This window comes from Nanorana parkeri, unplaced genomic scaffold (genome assembly GCF_000935625.1).
Source record: "Nanorana parkeri isolate BGI_ZX_2015 unplaced genomic scaffold, ASM93562v1 scaffold12, whole genome shotgun sequence".
Classification (NCBI taxonomy): Eukaryota; Metazoa; Chordata; class Amphibia; order Anura; family Dicroglossidae; genus Nanorana; species Nanorana parkeri.
Genome location: NW_017306280.1, coordinates 1,333,822 through 1,353,013, shown reverse-complemented (window position 1 = coordinate 1,353,013; position 19,192 = coordinate 1,333,822). Strand labels below are relative to the sequence as shown.

At 49.2% G+C, this 19,192-nt stretch overlaps 1 protein-coding gene across 1 annotated transcript in view; it reads right to left on the bottom strand.

The window, feature by feature from the left end:
• The window catches only part of BRF1 (BRF1, RNA polymerase III transcription initiation factor 90 kDa subunit), a 295,119-nt gene extending 276,298 nt beyond the window's left edge, over positions 1-18,821 (bottom strand). The window contains exon 1 of the mRNA XM_018556478.1: positions 18,511-18,821. Coding sequence (XP_018411980.1) covers positions 18,511-18,694 — 184 coding nt within the window. The 5' untranslated portion in view covers positions 18,695-18,821. The remainder of the gene's footprint in view (positions 1-18,510) is intronic.
• Positions 18,822-19,192: the final 371 nt, after the last annotated feature.

Here is a 19,192-nt window from a genome sequence, read left to right as displayed (position 1 = left end):
CGGCTCTACAAGTTTAAACAGACTCCCGGCGGCAAAAGTCACCGGGAGTCTGTTTAAACAGCCCCGATGCTGGCGACGTACACTGTACGTCGTCAGTCACGAAGGGGTTAAACAATATTTATTACCAATCAATTGCTCAGGACCCCCAACTGTAACAAGAACATCAAGTCTAGTTGCTGTTTACAAATGAAAAAGGGTTAACATGAGAAAATCTGAGTAAGTCATCTTAATTTGTTTAAAATTAAACATTCGTGAATACCTGGAATGTGTTTGTTTCTATCCTTGAAAAGAGCGTCTACTGCTTTCCTTTTGTACCTCGTTCTGTGCCGCCACTACATCAAAAGGAACAGGCTTATGTAGGAACTTGTTTTCCAGCTGTTTGCTCAGACTTCATGGTCATTTATCTCATTAAAAATGTATTAGGCACATAGCCAGAATATGAAATTGCTCACCATTTATATTTCAATTGTACCAATGAGAGTATTTTGCGTTTAGCGCAGGATCCTTTTATAGGTATATGCCGGTTAGTGGGTGTAGGTAAAGCTGACCATACAACTATAGATTATCTGCAGATTTAATGTGGTCAGATGGAAAAAGTGCAACAGATTCCTCCATCTACGCTAAACTGTGTGGATGGAAGAATCTCCCGCTGGGCCAAGCTTCAGTATCTTGTTAGTCGGCCCCGCAGGCTGTCAAAATACATGAACAACGCCTGTATCCAATCAGACAATCGCAGGAAGCCCGCATAACCACCATCCCCAAACCAGAAAAAAAGGCCCAACACAATGCTCTAGTTATAGCCCCATCTTGTTTATAAAAATAGAAAAATCATTGCCAACAGATTAAAATGACATATCCCTCCATTGATTCATACAGATCAAGTGGGGTTCATGTCCCTTAGGGAGGAAAAAGATGAAACTATTACCATAGAGGATCATGCCGGTTATCTTTAGGCATTTGTCCACCTAAACTGGAAATTATTATACATCACAAATAGCGCTACACCTTAATAAACCAAATAATGCCATTGTTTCTTTATCCAACACCCAAAAACGGTTTGATCTCAAATACCTAGAGCAGTGGTGGCGAACCTTGGCACTCCAGCTGTGCCAAAACTACAAATCCCAACATGCATCTGCCTCTGGGAGTTATGTCTGTTGCTGTCAGAGCCTTGCAATGCCTCATGGGACTTGTAGTTCCAAAACAGCTGGAGTGCCAAGGTCCGCCACCACTGACCTAGAGCATCTCTTCTTATGTAGGATCAATGATCCCAATATCGGGCAACTCGAGATTCCCTGCTAGTCTCTCAACCATAGCTTTCCCACTCTGGCACTATCGCTAACCATCCCCTATCTAGCAAGCACTCACCCATGTGGGTCTTAAACCACTCACTGACCACCTCAAGCATGCAATCCATCCAGGCCCACCATGGCTTAACCTTCAGATAGCCTGGTTCACACCTAGGAGTTTTTGACAAGTTCGAAAAGCGCTTTTAAACTGCCCACCACAAGAAATCCCTTTATTTTCAATGGCCCTGGTTCACACCTGAGCAGGAAAACGCCAGACGCTTGAAAAGATACTTCTTTGGGCAAGTTAAAAGCGCTTTTCTTCCACATAGACTTAATTGGAAATGCCCCAAAAACGCGCAACCGAAGCATGTTGTACGTTTTCGTGAGCGTTTTTGCGCGTTTATATGCACGTTCTTCCATTGCTCACAATGGTTTATGTGCTGCCAATCAAAACGCGTGTCTTGATGTACGTGCGTTAAAACGCACATACAAAATGTGCACAATGAACATAAACGCGCAAATAACCGCATGCTGCTGACGCGCAAAAAAACAGTACCGCCTAGGTGTGAACCAGGGCTTATGCAACTTTTATGATCACCTACTTACTATCTACTATCCGTTGAGAGAATGTGTTCACCCATATCCTGTTGATGTGTTTTTTCATGGCCCCATTCTACACATCAGAATAGGGGAAGGACCTGGGATGCTACTTCACTGAAAGGGACAGGGAAAAGTCCTTCTCTTTAGAGCTAGCCATACACTTACAGATTTCGAATGTTCAGCCTGCACGCTAAACAAAAGAAATATAATATTCTACTATAACCAGCATGGGTGGACACATTTCTCCTGCTGAAATTTTTCCCTGTTTTGATGTTGCTTCTGATGGGGCCATCCACAAGTCACCACCAGCAGACGAACAAAATGGGACATATCGGTCAGGTGTGCGATGGGCTACCTACAATAATAGGCTCTAGGGCCCATTCCCACCTTGAGCAATACTGTAATACACGGTTTGTCGTGGTGGATTGCTATTCACTTTTAATTCTCCCCAGGGCACATGCACAGGGCGCTGCAGTGCACCTGTCAAATACCACACCACACAGAAGGTACTGCCCTATGAGTTGCAGTGTGCTGCATTATACAATAGAGTTCAATAAATTCAAAATGAAACGACTCAAACAATGCACCTGCATGGACAAACTTAACTGTTGTGTGAATGGGCATTTATACGAGCTTTAGGCCTTGTTCACACCAAGCGTGGGGCAGGTGCAGAGCAGTTACAGACCGGAGCAAAACTGCGTCCAATGTATTCCAATAGTATTTTTAGCTCCAGTCCACATTGCAGCGTTCAGTTCCAGAGCAGGTAAAAAAAACTGCAGCAGGCCCTATTTTTGATGCTCTGGAACGCATCAAAAACACATGCAAACGACTGGAACGCACTGAAAGCCCATTTTAAACTTTTTTTTAACATAAATGGCCTGGAACGCATCAAAAACGCAGCAAAACCCACTGCACTGCGTGTGCAGAAACACATGCAGATCTGCTCTGCATTTGGTGTGAACAAGGCCTAAGGGCCTGTTCAGGTCCAGATCTGCAGACGCGGTGCTATGTGTTTTGCCGCGTTTTTGTCGCGTTCCAGTTAAAAAATATTTATTTATTTTTGCTGGAGTGGGGCTGTCAGTATGTTAGCTGCAGTGCAGTGTGTTTTTGACAATCAGCATCGAGCCTACCGAACAGCCAGCTCCATGCTGGTTTGCTGGGAAGCTGGCCTCTGAGCCAATCAGCATCGAGCTGGCCGAAAAGTCGCCTCCATAACGATTGGCCTGAAAGCCGGATTTCCAGCCAATCAGCGTGGAGACGGCTTCCCGGCTAATCAGGAAGCCAGGAGGCGGGTCATTGCTCACCACCCGGGTTCCCGATTGGCCGGGAAGCCGGCTCAATGCTAATTGGCTGGGATGCCGGTTTCCCGGCCAATCACAATCAAGCTGGCCAAACAACATGGAGCTGGCTTCCAGGGAAATCAAACAGCACGTCATTAGCATCCGCCCGGCTTCCTGATTGTCCGGAAGCTGGCTGCATGCATCAGCGAGTTTCCCGAAAGGAAAATAATCGGCACTCGATACCGAAAAACCGGTATCGGTGCATCCCTAGTACCGATATTAGGCAGAGGGGTTCATTCACTAGCGTGGTATGCAGGAGAGTTTGCCGCTGCTTTACTACTTAAATCGAATGGTTCAATATCAGCTGCATTGTAATGGCACATTGGCTGGCAGCCAGAGCGTGTGATTGATTTCCCGTCCCGCTGTAATAGGTCTGGAGGAGATTCAGATATAAAGAGGTTTACAAACTCCGCTGACGGGAAGCATGCAGCCGCTTATATTTGCTCTGCACAATAATGCTGCTATCAAGGGACCCGAGACTTCAGCGCCTGAAAGCCAGACGCGTATACAAACACGGGGGGAATGATCCATTTTCTGACATTTGTTGATTTTACGCTTATGTCAAGTTGCTGAGCGCTAATCTAATTAGAAAATGTAGGAGCCATTCTGCAGGCAGCGGCCGCGGGAAATTAGTTGTAAATAAAACGCCGCGCTGCAATAAAAGGTGGGAAAAAATTACTGAACATTTATTCTGTTTATGGTAGTGACTGCTGTAACGAGAACAAGTAATAATGACTTATAGTGATTATTCGAAGGAAAATGCTGCAATAAGAATAATTTGCAGATTATTAACAGGCTGAAGAATTAGAAAAAAAAAAAAAGTCAGTGGAGCTGAATTACAAAAACTGGAAGAACTGAGCATAGCATACCGACGTCTTATTTCATTCCAAAGATTAAAGACTTTTTTTTTTTATATATTTAAATGTGCATAGAGTGATGAGGGGGTTAGACAATGTCAGGTTTTTTTTTTATAGCTCTCTGTGTCCCCATTAGCGAGATTCACTCTAATTGTCCTGGTCACCAGGGGTCTCCCGAGGCAGGGTGTCACCCGGAGCCGGTACACCCCACAGTGACGCCATTGTGCGCGCGCGTGATGCCACACGCTGCTACCTGCCGGCGGCCATCTTGGTGATGGACACCGGCAGAGAGAGAGAGGGGTGACATTCACCCGCCGGGATAAGGTATGCCACCGGGTCCCCTCCTCTCTCGAGTAACTGTCGGGCTCTTGGTACATGATCGAATGCCTGATTTTTCAGAGCGGGTGACACCAAAATGAGTGTCGGTCATTTTGCTGTCACCCCCCCAATGATGTCACCGGGTGCGGGCGACACCCCAGAACCCCTCCAGTGATGCCACTGCTGGTCACCAATGTCACCGGGAACAAAAGTGAGGCGAAATACAAAATAATTAGTTACCATACAACAAGAATAGAAAGGAAATCTTCCAATGGTACACCTGCTTACATGGTAACAGCCTAAAATAGGATTTTACTTACTCTGGAAAGATATCCTCTCACTTCCTGTTGAGCCTACTGGACAGGAAGTATAAGGAAATTTCCATTGAATGGAGAGACATGAATGGTAAAGAAAAACCTGATCCCCTGTTTTATCCCTTCTTTAGTTTTGGCTTTAGATATATTTTACCGATTAAATGTGTAAAGCCAACTCTCAACTTTACACTAGAAGTGATTACTTCTATGGGCTGCCAAGTGTGAGAGCCCCCCCCCCAGCCATGATTCCCACGCTTCACTGTCCTTCCTGCAGCACCCCGGACCAGCATGGCGGATCGAGGCTGAGAGGAGAGGAGGACCAGCAAACATCTGTTCACTGATCTCCTCCCTGCAGAATAAACCCCAAAGGGACGATGATTTTGTCATTTCCAGTTTCTGAGCTGCCATTCCCCCATGCTTGATCTGCTTCACTGAAGTGCAAAGATGACAGTAGCGGTCCAATTTCTCCTTAAAGAGAACCTGTCACCAAACATGTTGGACATTGCCATGCATGCCAGAGTTACAGCAATAATTCTAGGGTCATTAACAGACTATCAGTTAACTCTAAACTGATGACCTGTAAAAGCTTTAAAAGAGTTGCCTATAGACAATCTTGGGTGCCGTCGTTTTTCACCATTTCATGGGAGCCAAAGAATTAAAGCAGAATTAAACCTTTGTGTTTTTTATTTTTCACATAGCTACTGCTAGCAAGCAGTAGAGATATGCAAAAACAAATAGAAAAATAAAACCATTACCAAATAGGTAAAAACGTACCTGCGTCTCCGCCGCTCGTTCCCGTCCGAAGATCTGAAGACGGAGGATAGAAATCACCAGCACTCAGCAAATGAAGTTCAAAAAATAGCGTCCATTTATTTGGACCAAACGTCACACATATCGCATAATCCAACGTTTCGGGACCGTGCAGGGTCTATTCATCAGGGCAGAGATGTGACGCATGAACTTCATTTGCTGAGTGCTGGTGATTTCTATCCTCCGTTGACTGCTGTGCACGGCGCCATCCGTGATCGTCACTTCGAGCACCACGATTGTTACTTGGACCGGGATCGCTGCAGGGAGACTTACTGGAATTTTCGGAAGATCTGAAGATTCTCGAGCGGCCGTGAAGGATGATGGAGCGGGTGCATGCGCAGTAGAGATCTTCGGCCGGGAGAAGAGGAGAGACAGAGTGTAAGTCAATGCAGGCAGCCCGGCAGTGTGCACGCGGACAGACACCGTGTGACACAGAAGACACCGCAGTCTGGGCTGGATCAGAAACCAGCACCAGCGCTGGAGGGACTCCTGAAAACTACTGGAAAGAAGATGATGATGATCCGATCAAGAGGCATCATTTAGCATAAGTCCTTAAAGCAGCGCGGGGGGAAGGATTGTGACTTTAATGTCACCAAGTACTATATTGTGTTTACTTAAGTTTATTAACTTAAGTTTAATATCTAATATCATGCAACATACCGAAATTGCAACTGCCGCCATTTTATTCTACAAGGTCTCTGGCTCCAGTGATGGACTACAATCTCATGTTTAGTTTACCAATTTTCATATTGAGAGTGTAGTCCATCACAGGAGTGAGCTTGGAGCGATGGCTACTTTACAACAGACACAGGGACCATGGCGAACAAAAGTAGCCACCCTCCAGAAGGAAGGACAGTGTCAGCACCAATTCAGAGATGATTTGAGGATCTACAGCCGAGTGCTACACAAATAAGATACATTTTTGTTATTAGTTGGGGTACTTGAATGCATTTTTAAGATTGAACTCCTGAGTTTAGTGTCACTTTGTACGTTAAAAAAAAATATATGCAATACATGATGCACAAAGTTGCCAGCTGTTCTGGAAATACAAATCCCATGAAGCGTTGCAAGATTCTCACAATACTTGAATGGATTTTTAAGCTTTAACTCCTAAGTTTAGTGTCATTTTATGGTATTTTAAAAGGAGAACTATGGGGTCGGTGTTTTTCCCCATAGTTCTCCTTAGGGTAACGGGAGGACACAAACTAGCGTCCTCCCGTCACCCTAAGCTCAGTATATATTTCGTGTGCACCTTACTGTATAACTGGTAACAAATTGTTGAGTGCGTTTGTCGTTTGTTTTGCATTACCTAAGCTCAGTATACCGCGAGCTACAGCTCGCGGTATACTGAGACGCCGCGGCCGGTGCGGATCCCGACGTAGATGACGGGATCCGCCCAGCTGCGTGAGTGACAACTGGCTCTGCCTATCTAGAGGCAGAGCCAGCTGTACCCGCCCCCTCCCGTTTCACCAGTTAGCGCTGGCAGATCGGAGCGGGGAGAGGGGAATCCAGCCCCTCCCCGTCACGGCAGAGAGCCGTGACAGGATCGAGAGGTGAGCGAACCCGGTATGTGTTCGCTCACCTCCCGATCTACTGAGCCGACCTGTGACAGTCTCATTGTCACAGGTCGGCTAGAACTATGAGGTGAGTGAAAAGCCCTTACCTAATAGTTCTCCTTTAAGATCTCAGCTGAAACATGACTCATTAGTGCCATGACAGCAGTTATGCCCCCAGGATCCACTATTTAGTGGAAGATGGCCAAGGAACTAGCAACTTATATAAAAGTCAATGCTGATCACTGTCATATTTGTATTATAGCAGCTGGGCTTACTTTAACACTTGGAGCAACTACAGAGGAGGCAGAGAAACGATGACAAGGTGCAGATACACACTTCTGTGTAATACGCTACTGAGAATCAGAATGAGGGATGCATAGGGAACACAACCCTGAGTACACAGACTCACACAAATACCACTGAAATGACAGAAACCAGCTTGGAGTTGTGGTTCCTGTATAGATTCAGCAGAGACTCAAAACCATTACAAAAAGTGGTACAAGTCTGCCCTCGTGTGGTCGATTTTAAGAAACACGAAGGCTGCCATTACCGATTTCTCATTTCCCAAATGAAAGTTGCATGTCTGTCATATGGACCCTTCTTCCTTAGTCTTTTAGCCATCCTGCAGGCTGTAGAATCAACAACTTCAAACCAGTATGCTGTTTTCTATGACTTTCCAGATATGCATGCTTCTTCCAGATCAGTAACACAAAAGTACTGCAGCCAGGGGGTCAGGGTGGCAGCTAGGTATGAAAAGCTTGATGTTTAAACTTACCTTCAGGGTATTATATTAAAAAAAAGTCCCTAAAAAGGTTTTTTTTTAATTAAAAAAGCAATATTCACCTCCTTTCCAGTGCGGTCTCCCCATTCTCAGTCTTCCAGGTTTTCATTTCAAGCGTTTCTTTTGTGCAAAGGACTTTTACTTACATTATCCCCACTCCGTCAGGCTCCAAGACCGGCACCGTAGCCTTCCAACCACTCGGGGCTCCAGCAGTTGGAGGCCCACTGACATCATCACATACAATGCAGGGACCATAGCACTGCATTCTATGTGAGGATGCTGAGGGACAGTCTACAAGCAGGAGCGTAGGAGAGAGGAGGTGAGTGCAAAATGCCAGGGGAGCGCAAATCAGGTAAGTAAAAGTCCTTTACAGAGGTCCCCTAGACAATAAAAAGCAGGTAACCCTTAAAATGTGGGGGTAGACTCACTGTAAGGGGGGGCGGGGTCTTTAACTTGTAAGACTGAGGATATTTTTCAAGCGGCAGGGCGTCATGGATCTGCTGCCCTCCATCATTGAGACCATACTTTGTCTGAGAAGAACTGACGGAGCAGATAAGCTAGTGCCTCAGGTGACCAGCTGGGGGACAAGTTCACGTTTGAGTAAACCAGCGTTTCTCAATCTTTTATTAAGGTCAAAGCACCCTTTAAAAGTATGCCCCAGTCTAAACTGCAAAAGCAAATGTAAAATACGATGTAGTCCCTCCAAAATCTAAACAAGACCTTTATTTCAGATCGAGGACTGGTACGGATTTAAAGGGGGGACCCCCATGCAAAAACACAAAAAGGGGGCTTCTCCTTTCACATTAGAGCCTCTCTATTCACATCAGAACTTCACCTTTCACATCAGAGTCATCCTTTACATCAGGAGCCCACTCCTTTTACATCAGAGTCTCCCCTTCTTATGAGAAGCCCCCCATAACATCAAGAGCCCACTTTACATAAGAGAGTCCATCCTTTCACATCACCTTTCCCCCTTCACCTCAAAAGCCTGTCTGGACCACTGAAAGGCATAACCCTGTATGAAAATCTTGAGGGATCCCTGAGGAAGAAGGCACCCCAGTTGTCAGGGAACCCAAATTAGTCTAAACTAATGCCATCCCCTTTCATCCCTAAACTGTGCAAACACCCCCCAACCCCCAACCCCCCTCCCCCAGATCCTTGGTATACCACTCCATTTAACTGGGAGCACTGAAGACGATTTGATTGCCAAGGCTGTAAACATCAGATGATGCCACACACAGATCAGCTATGACACCAGCCTTTTGAAGGCTTTACGTTCAATGGAAAGATAACATAAGCATATTGACAACAGTGACAATTGTCACCAAAGGCAAGCCGTAAAGGTAACTGCTTTAGGAAAAAGTTAAAGCAGTGGTGGGTTTAGATCAGCTTTTAGGAGAAAATTAACTCTGGATGTTGGCCAAACATCACTCCATCACTTACTATGTCATGTTCTGCACTGTCTCTCTATGAGGAGGCTGCCATTTTGGTAGAGGCAGGGCTTAGGCTTCCTCAGAGCCTCCAGCAAGGAGAACAGTGAGCAGCACAGCAGTAACATTATCAAATTTCCTAAAGGCAGCAGCCAGAGGCAGCAGTTCCTGAGATCTCACACTGCAGATATACAGCTATGAGTGTCCAGGAAGTGTTCTGCTATTCTTCAGGAGAAATTGAAAATAAAGGGTATTTTTTCAGACTGCGGCTTAGGCACAATTAACACTAATGACTTGACAAATCTTCACTTTTCAACACTGATAATCTAAAACTACAACCAGGTAACCAAGAAAAGCAGAATGCGGTCAGCATGTGTCAGTTAATCGATTATAATCGATTATGTTGATTAGTTGTTGCAGCCCTATGTCAGACCCTGTAGGTCTCTAGGACAGGGCTGGACAAATCCCAGGAACCAGGCAGCCAGCGCTCTCTAAGGCTAGGTTCACACCTGGGGGACTCCTTGCTGCATGACAATTGTGCACAAAACTGCGGGGATTGCTGTGTGGTCCCGGAGTCGCACCATCGCAGCTGATCGCGCTGGCGGTGCCATTATTTTCTTAAAAAGCCGCACGTCGGAACATAAAGTGCTTGCACCTTTTTTTGTGTGTGCGACTGCCGCACGGAAGTAACCCCATTGAAATCAATGGGGCCGCGCAGCAACCGCTGTGTGCACTAGCACACGATTGCATGATCCCGGGATGCGCAGGTCTGAACCTAGCCTAAAAATGACAGCTGGCTCCTAACATTTGAGGTTTTTTTTCTAGTTGCCGTCAATGGATTGGACTCCTAAAATAAACCTGCTGGCTCCTGGATTGTCCAAGGAAAGGTTTACTTTAAATCGCTTGTCTGGATCAATATTTGGGCTTATACCAGGAAATAGCTGAATATATATTTTGATTATTGACATTAAGCGGATCTCTTCCATATGACCACTAAAAAAGAAAAACAATAAAACCAGTACAGTTTGTATATAACATTTAATCCGGGATTTATGAGCTAGTTCACTAAAGTCTTCATGTGTTTGAAACAAGACCTTAAAACCGTCTCTATAGATCCACCCAAAAGATCATCATGACACAGCGCTGACAAAGACTGATAATCCAACGGAAGCATTCACAAGCACTTCTGGAGGAAGAACAGCTCAGAGGGATCTGTGTGCAGAGATAAAATGTCAATCTCTAGGATCTTAAATTCAACACAGCAATGGGAACCATAAATAAATGGTAAGGACCAACGATCAAATCCATATCATTCATAGCCAAGATCACATGTGTTAAAGTGACACTAAACTCAGGAGTTAAATCTTTAAAAAAATACCTTACCTATTAACAAAAATGTATCTTATTTGTGTATCACTCGGCTGTAGATCCTGAAATCATCTCTGCATTGGTGCTGACACTGTCCTTCCTTCTGGAGGGTGGCTACTTTTGTCCCCCATGGTCCTTGTGTGTGTTGTATAGTAGTCACCGCTCCAAGCTCACTTCCATGATGGACTACAATCTCAATACAAATTAATAAGCTAAACATGAGATTGTAGTCCATCACAGGAGTGAGCTTGGAGCGGTGGCTACTTTACAATACACACAGGGACCATGAGGGCCGGAGCAGACCTGGGCGATCCGGGGCGCGAATCACGGCACCACGCAGTTGTGCACAATGGCACATTGCGATTTCTGTGCAGCCCCATTGATTTCAATAGGGTTACATCTGTGCGGCAATCACAGGAAAAGGGTATATGTTTCTTTTTTTGCGACGCACAGGGCTGTTCGGTTGCACAGGCGGAATCGCGGCGGTGAACCGCGCGATCCGCCGGACGCGGCTCGGGTGCCATTAGAAAAATAATGGCACCACCAGCGCAATCGTCGGTGGTGGGCAACTCCGTGACCACACGGCAATCTGTGCGCTATTGCTGCACGGTCACGGATCGCCCAGGTGTGAGCAAAAGTAGCCCATCCCCACAAGGAAGGACAGTGTCAGCACCAATTCAGAGATGATTTGAGGCTCTAGAGCCGAGTGATACACAAATAAGATACATTTTTGTTAATGGTTCAGGTACTTTAATGCATTTTTAAGAGTTTAATGTCACTTTAAAGTGTATGCAAAAAAAAAACCCAACAAACAAAAATATATGCAATACATCATGCACAAAATTGCCAGCTGTTCTAGAACTACAAATCCCATGAGGCATTGCAAGATTCTCACAGCCACAGGCATGATCCCCACAGAAACTCTGGGGTTTGTTTTTTCACCATAGCTGGAGGGCCACCCTGTGCATTTCCACTTATTTTGTCATTTGTTACATGTTTCTCATTCACATCACATAACTAAAAAAAATGCATTTCTGCTTGCACAGTACATGCTCTATTTGGCAAAAAAAATTCTGCTGTTTTGCGGATACTCGCTCCATGGCTCCGAGCTCCAACAATCATCCCACGTTCAAAGGCTATTAAATTGCATTGTTTACCCAAATCTTCAGATAAAAATCACTTCTACTGTTGTGGTAAACAAGCTGCTTCCCTATTTATAATGGTCTGGCCCTCTAGCAACCTCAGTGCGAAATTATAGCTAATTTGCCTACAAACGTCATGTGGTCATAATAATCTGGCCACTCAGTGTATAGCGCCAACAGTTTGCGCAGCACTGTACAATCTAAGGAGGGCATTACAGTTACAATACCAAGACAAGATGGTAAGGAGGGCCCTGCCCCTGAGGACCCATTGATTTCAATGGGGTTACAGCCGTGCGGCAATTGCTAAATGCACCTTTGTTTGCGACACACGATGCGCAGCTTTTTTAGCCGTGTTCAATTTCACAGGCGGTAATGCGGCAGAAAATTGTGTGAACTACCCGGCGGGACTGAGGTGCCATTTAAAAATAATGGCACTGCCATTGGTGGTGGTACACGATTCCATGCACGATTGCCGTACGGTCACGGATCGCTGTAGTGTGAACCTAACCTAAAAGATATTTTTTTTAAATATATTGTAAAAAAATCTATTTTTAGGTAAGCTGTGTGAATAGGAACAAACATACAGAGGGGAATTTATCAAAACTAGGGCAGACAGAATCAGGAGCTGCTGTGCATGGCAACCAATCAGCATCTCTCTTCAATTTGTTCAGGAAAGCTTTGAAAATGAAAGATCAAAGCTGATTGGTTGCCATGCACAGCTGCTCCAGTTTTGATAAATTCCCCCATAGTGTCTTTTTTTTTTTGACTGCAAAAGTTAACAAGGACTCTTAAAAGGACGTGTGCGGAGGACACATGATGGCTCCGAATTTCTGACAACATGAAGTTGTTTTGTACTTATTGAAAATAAATAACCGAACACTTCCAAATGGTAGAAAAACAAACAATTCCCGAACTCTACACTACACTATATACAGCTGCTATCGACAACTGAACAATAATAAATAACATCCTCTGTATACTTCACAGATCACAAACAAGAGGGATTCATTGTTGGGGTTTTCACTCCCTTTAATCACTTGCTGACCGCGGTGCTAAACCCCCTTCCTGTCCGGGCCATTTTTCAGTGTTCAGCTCGGCAGTACTTTGACATTTATTCCGTCATGCAACGCTGTACTGAAATTAATTTTATACCATTTTTTGGGGGACAGATAGAGCTTTCTTTTGGTGGTATTTAATCACCACTACGGGTTTTATTTTTTACTATATTAAGGAAAAATTACTGAAAATTTTGAAGAAAAAACGTTTTTTTTACATTATGTTAGGAAACAATTACCCAATTTTTTGGTAAAATATAAAAGACGGGGTCACGTCGGGTAAATAGACACCAAACATGTCAAGCCTTAAAATTGCGTGCACTAGCGAAAAATCGCAAAAAACTACCATACCTAAAATTGAGCATAGGCAACACTTTAACCGCTCATCAGTTTAGTGTTATCAGTGATTATTGGCCCTAGAATTATTGCTCTCACTGCGACGTTCGCGGCGATATGCAACATGTGCGGCGTAATCGTCATTTTTGTGTATGTATGGGTGGACACTTTAAAAAAAAATTGTGTTTTATTTTTAATTCTTTTTCATGTGTGACTTTACATTTTTTTTTTTCGGCAACTTTTTCTTTTTTTTTGTTCCGCTTAACGCTATTATTATCACATAGGGGGCTAAAAACCCTTTCTATAGCCGGCGGATCACTTGTATGTAAACAGGCATCGCTGCCTGTTTTTAAATTCGGGCAGTTTCCCGCTCGTGCGTGCAAGTGGGCGGGGCCAAGAGGCCGCCTTTGGACTGCCGGTCAGATCCAGGAACCTCCCGGCTGGCCGTCATTTGCAACAACGGCCGGCCGGAAGGCGTTTAAAGGAAACCTGTACGGAAATAAACAGGCTGTCAATGCTGGCCTCTGGAAAAAGCCAACTGCTTAGCCGTCATGCTGATCCTGCGGTTTCCTGCAAATGCTGCAGATTAGATTGTCTAACTTCCCTTGCCATGCGCGACCTCCAAATCAATGACTGGAAAAGACAGAGACATGCACACAACATCCAGGGAGATCACCCAGACTGCACCATTATTGCGGTGAAGGTGACACAAAGTACACGTTGCTAGGGGGTGGTGGCTTGTTGTTATGTGCTAAAACACACAACAATGCATCTTGCCTGTGTTTTCGTGCGCTCCCATTTAAGTCTATGGAGCTAAAAATGTTGCATCAAAAGAAGTACCGGCACCATTTTCCAAGTCTGCCCCAAAGATCCAATGCCAGGGCAGACATTTGCCAACCTTGGTATCAGCATGTGGCCAGAGCCAGGGGTGTCCCAAAACCAGACAGTATATTTATTTATTTTAGAATGGGATGGAACCTCTGGCAGGTTTTAATGTTGTATGCATCCCATTAGGTAGATATCCCCTGACCTTCTGTCCCAGTGACAACACTGTCAACCTTGACAGAATATGGGAGGAAATCTCCCAAATGGGAACACAAACCAAAATATAAATGTCACATGTGGGAGGAGCCAAACCTTACCCCTGCTTTACTAATATAATAAAGTGAATCTATTGGAACGTTGTCCCTGTTAGATAGATTCCTTTGTAGCTCCTGACAATGTTGTCACCAGGAGATGATGTGAGGGGAGATCTCTGTTATGGGGCAACAGAAAGGAAGAAAAATCTGAAAGAGGTTCTGACCCAACACAAATAATGGTCAGAGTTCCACTTTAAGCACACAGAGAAGTCATAGAAATGTATCCGCTCGTGTGACGTATTGATTTTAAACATTTTCTGCCACAAAGACATTTAGGAAAAGAAGCAGAAAGTGTCATAGAATGTTATATGAGAGATGAGGAATATTCTGGAAGAAAAGTCTCCAGAGGGAACAACATCAAGAAGGTGACAGAGCTACAGAGCGTCACATCAAATGGTCATCATAGGGCCCTCTCCTGTCACCAGTCCCCGCTCCCCCGGGCACCCTCTCCTGTCACCAGTCCCCGCACTCTGGGCACCCCCTCTCCTGTCACCAGTCCCCGCACTCTGGGCACCCCCTCTCCTGTCACCAGTCCCCGCACTCTGGGCACCCCCTCTCCTGTCACCAGTCCCCGCACTCTGGGCACCCCCTCTCCTGTCACCAGTCCCCGCACTCTGGGCACCCCCTCTCCTGTCACCAGTCCCCGCACTCTGGGCACCCCCTCTCCTGTCACCAGTCCCCGCACTCTGGGCACCCCCTCTCCTGTCACCAGTCCCCGCACTCTGGGCACCCCCTCTCCTGTCACCAGTCCCCGCACTCTGGGCACCCCCTCTCCTGTCACCAGTCCCCGCACTCTGGGCACCCCCTCTCCTGTCACCAGTCCCCGCACTCTGGGCACCCCCTCTCCTGTCACCAGTCCCCGCACTCTGGGCACCCCCTCTCCTGTCACCAGTCCCCGCACTCTGGGCACCCCCTCTCCTGTCACCAGTCCCCGCACTCTGGGCACCCCCTCTCCTGTCACCAGTCCCCGCACTCTGGGCACCCCCTCTCCTGTCACCAGTCCCCGCACTCTGGGCACCCCCTCTCCTGTCACCAGTCCCCGCACTCTGGGCACCCCCTCTCCTGTCACCAGTCCCCGCACTCTGGGCACCCCCTCTCCTGTCACCAGTCCCCGCACTCTGGGCACCCCCTCTCCTGTCACCAGTCCCCGCACTCTGGGCACCCCCTCTCCTGTCACCAGTCCCCGCACTCTGGGCACCCCCTCTCCTGTCACCAGTCCCCGCACTCTGGGCACCCCCTCTCCTGTCACCAGTCCCCGCACTCTGGGCACCCCCTCTCCTGTCACCAGTCCCCGCACTCTGGGCACCCCCTCTCCTGTCACCAGTCCCCGCACTCTGGGCACCCCCTCTCCTGTCACCAGTCCCCGCACTCTGGGCACCCCCTCTCCTGTCACCAGTCCCCGCACTCTGGGCACCCCCTCTCCTGTCACCAGTCCCCGCACTCTGGGCACCCCCTCTCCTGTCACCAGTCCCCGCACTCTGGGCACCCCCTCTCCTGTCACCAGTCCCCGCACTCTGGGCACCCCCTCTCCTGTCACCAGTCCCCGCTCCCCCGGGCACCCTATCCTGTCACCAGTCTCCGCTCCCCCGGGCACCCTCTCCTGTCACCAGTCCCCGCTCCCCCTATCCTATCACCAGTTCCTGCACACCCAGACACTCTCTACTGATTCCAGTCCCCGCTCCCCCGGGCACCCTATCCTGTCACCAGTCTCCGCTCCCCCGGGCACCCTCTCCTGTCACCAGTTCCTGCACACCCAGACACTCTCTACTGATTCCAGTCCCCGCTCCCCCGGGCACCCTATCCTGTCACCAGTCTCCGCTCCCCCGGGCACCCTCTCCTGTCACCAGTTCCTGCACACCCAGACACTCTCTACTGATTCCAGTCCCCGCTCCCCCGGGCACCCTATCCTGTCACCAGTCTCCGCTCCCCCGGGCACCCTCTCCTGTCACCAGTTCCTGCACACCCAGACACTCTCTACTGATTCCAGTCCCCGCTCCCCCGGGCACCCTATCCTGTCACCAGTCTCCGCTCCCCCGGGCACCCTCTCCTGTCACCAGTTCCTGCACACCCAGACACTCTCTACTGATTCCAGTCCCCGCTCCCCCGGGCACCCTATCCTGTCACCAGTCTCCGCTCCCCCGGGCACCCTCTCCTGTCACCAGTTCCTGCACACCCAGACACTCTCTACTGATTCCAGTCCCCGCTCCCCCGGGCACCCTATCCTGTCACCAGTCTCCGCTCCCCCGGGCACCCTCTCCTGTCACCAGTTCCTGCACACCCAGACACTCTCTACTGATTCCAGTCCCCGCTCCCCCGGGCACCCTATCCTGTCACCAGTCTCCGCTCCCCCGGGCACCCTCTCCTGTCACCAGTTCCTGCACACCCAGACACTCTCTACTGATTCCAGTCCCCGCTCCCCCGGGCACCCTATCCTGTCACCAGTCTCCGCTCCCCCGGGCACCCTCTCCTGTCACCAGTTCCTGCACACCCAGACACTCTCTACTGATTCCAGTCCCCGCTCCCCCGGGCACCCTATCCTGTCACCAGTCTCCGCTCCCCCGGGCACCCTCTCCTGTCACCAGTTCCTGCACACCCAGACACTCTCTACTGATTCCAGTCCCCGCTCCCCCGGGCACCCTATCCTGTCACCAGTCTCCGCTCCCCCGGGCACCCTCTCCTGTCACCAGTTCCTGCACACCCAGACACTCTCTACTGATTCCAGTCCCCGCTCCCCCGGGCACCCTATCCTGTCACCAGTCTCCGCTCCCCCGGGCACCCTCTCCTGTCACCAGTTCCTGCACACCCAGACACTCTCTACTGATTCCAGTCCCCGCTCCCCCGGGCACCCTATCCTGTCACCAGTCTCCGCTCCCCCGGGCACCCTCTCCTGTCACCAGTTCCTGCACACCCAGACACTCTCTACTGATTCCAGTCCCCGCTCCCCCGGGCACCCTATCCTGTCACCAGTCTCCGCTCCCCCGGGCACCCTCTCCTGTCACCAGTTCCTGCACACCCAGACACTCTCTACTGATTCCAGTCCCCGCTCCCCCGGGCACCCTATCCTGTCACCAGTCTCCGCTCCCCCGGGCACCCTCTCCTGTCACCAGTTCCTGCACACCCAGACACTCTCTACTGATTCCAGTCCCCGCTCCCCCGGGCACCCTATCCTGTCACCAGTCTCCGCTCCCCCGGGCACCCTCTCCTGTCACCAGTTCCTGCACACCCAGACACTCTCTACTGATTCCAGTCCCCGCTCCCCCGGGCACCCTATCCTGTCACCAGTCTCCGCTCCCCCGGGCACCCTCTCCTGTCACCAGTTCCTGCACACCCAGACACTCTCTACTGTCAGCAGTCCCCGCTCCCCCGCTCCCCCTATCCTGTCACCAGTCCCCTGGGCACCTTGTCCTGTCACCAGTTGCTGGACCCCCGGGCACCCTATCCTGTCACTAGTTCCAGCACCACAGGCACCCTGTCCTGTCACCAGTTCCGGCACCACCGGGCACCCTCTCCTGTCACCAGTTCCGGCACCACCGGGCACCCTATCCTGTCACCAGTCCCCGATCCCCCGGGCACCCTCTCCTGTCACCAGTTGCTGGACCACCGGGCACCCTCTCCTGTCACCAGTTGCTGGACCCCCGAGCACCCTCTCCTGTCACCAGTTCCAGCACCACTGGGCACCCTCTCTCCTGTCACCAGTCCCCGCACCTTGGACACCCTCTCCTGTCACGAGTCCCCGCACCTTGGACACCCTCTCCTGTCACGAGTCCCCGCACCTTGGAACCCTCTCCTGTCACCAGTCCTTGCACTCTAGACACCCTCTCCTGTCACCAGTCCCCGCACTCTGGGCACCCTCTCCTGTCACCTGTCACCGCACTCTGGGCACCCTCTCCTGTCACCAGTCCCTGCACTCTGGGCACCCTCTCCTGTCACCAGTCCCTGCACTCTGGGCACCCTCTCCTGTCACCAGTACTGCACCTTGGACACCCTCTCCTGTCACCAGTCCCTGCACCTTGGACACCCTCTCCTGTCACCAGTCCCTGCACCTTGGACACCCTCTCCTGTCACCAGTCCCTGCACCTTGGACACCCTCTCCTGTCACCAGTCCCTGTCACTGTGAGGTACCAGCCTTGACAATACATAGAAGGGAAGCATTCTCCCCGGCTCCGGTCACTCACACTCTGAAGACACGAACTGTCCCACCGCTGAGGAGCCTCCTCCTGCGCTCTCCACGAACTGCACCTCAGACACGATAATGTTATCCTCCAGCACCGACCCGCAGCCCGTACACACCGCATCTCCCCTGGCCGCGTCTACATCTATGTCCGTACAGCCACAGTTCTTACACACCCGGCTGCTCATCTTGCCGGCTGCAGCCCACCGCTAACACGTGTGCTGCGGGAAGGTACCGGCAGTAGAGTAAAAGCCAGCAGCCGGCTCCAATCCGGGCCTACACACGGCGGCGCTACAGGCTACTTCCCGCTCCAGATCTCGCGAGATTTCACTCATCTGTTCCGCGCGTTCCATTACATTATAGTGGTCACTAGATGTCTCCATAGCAACACGATAGGCGATCGCGTCTTTCCATCGCCATCTAGTGTTTATTAATCAGTACGGCTGGGATGATTGAGCTGAAACTGTAAACAACGGTCGTCTTAGAAAACACTTTTTTCACTGGGCCCTCCACCTGTGGTGGAACTACAAATCTCATGAGGCATTGCAAGAGTCTCACAGCCACAGGCATGACTCTGAGAAATAGATGCATCATGGGATTTGTAGTTCCACCAGACCTGGAGGGCCGGTGTTCTATCAAAGTTTGTGACTACATTAGAATGTGTGATCGGTGACGTGGTCACACAT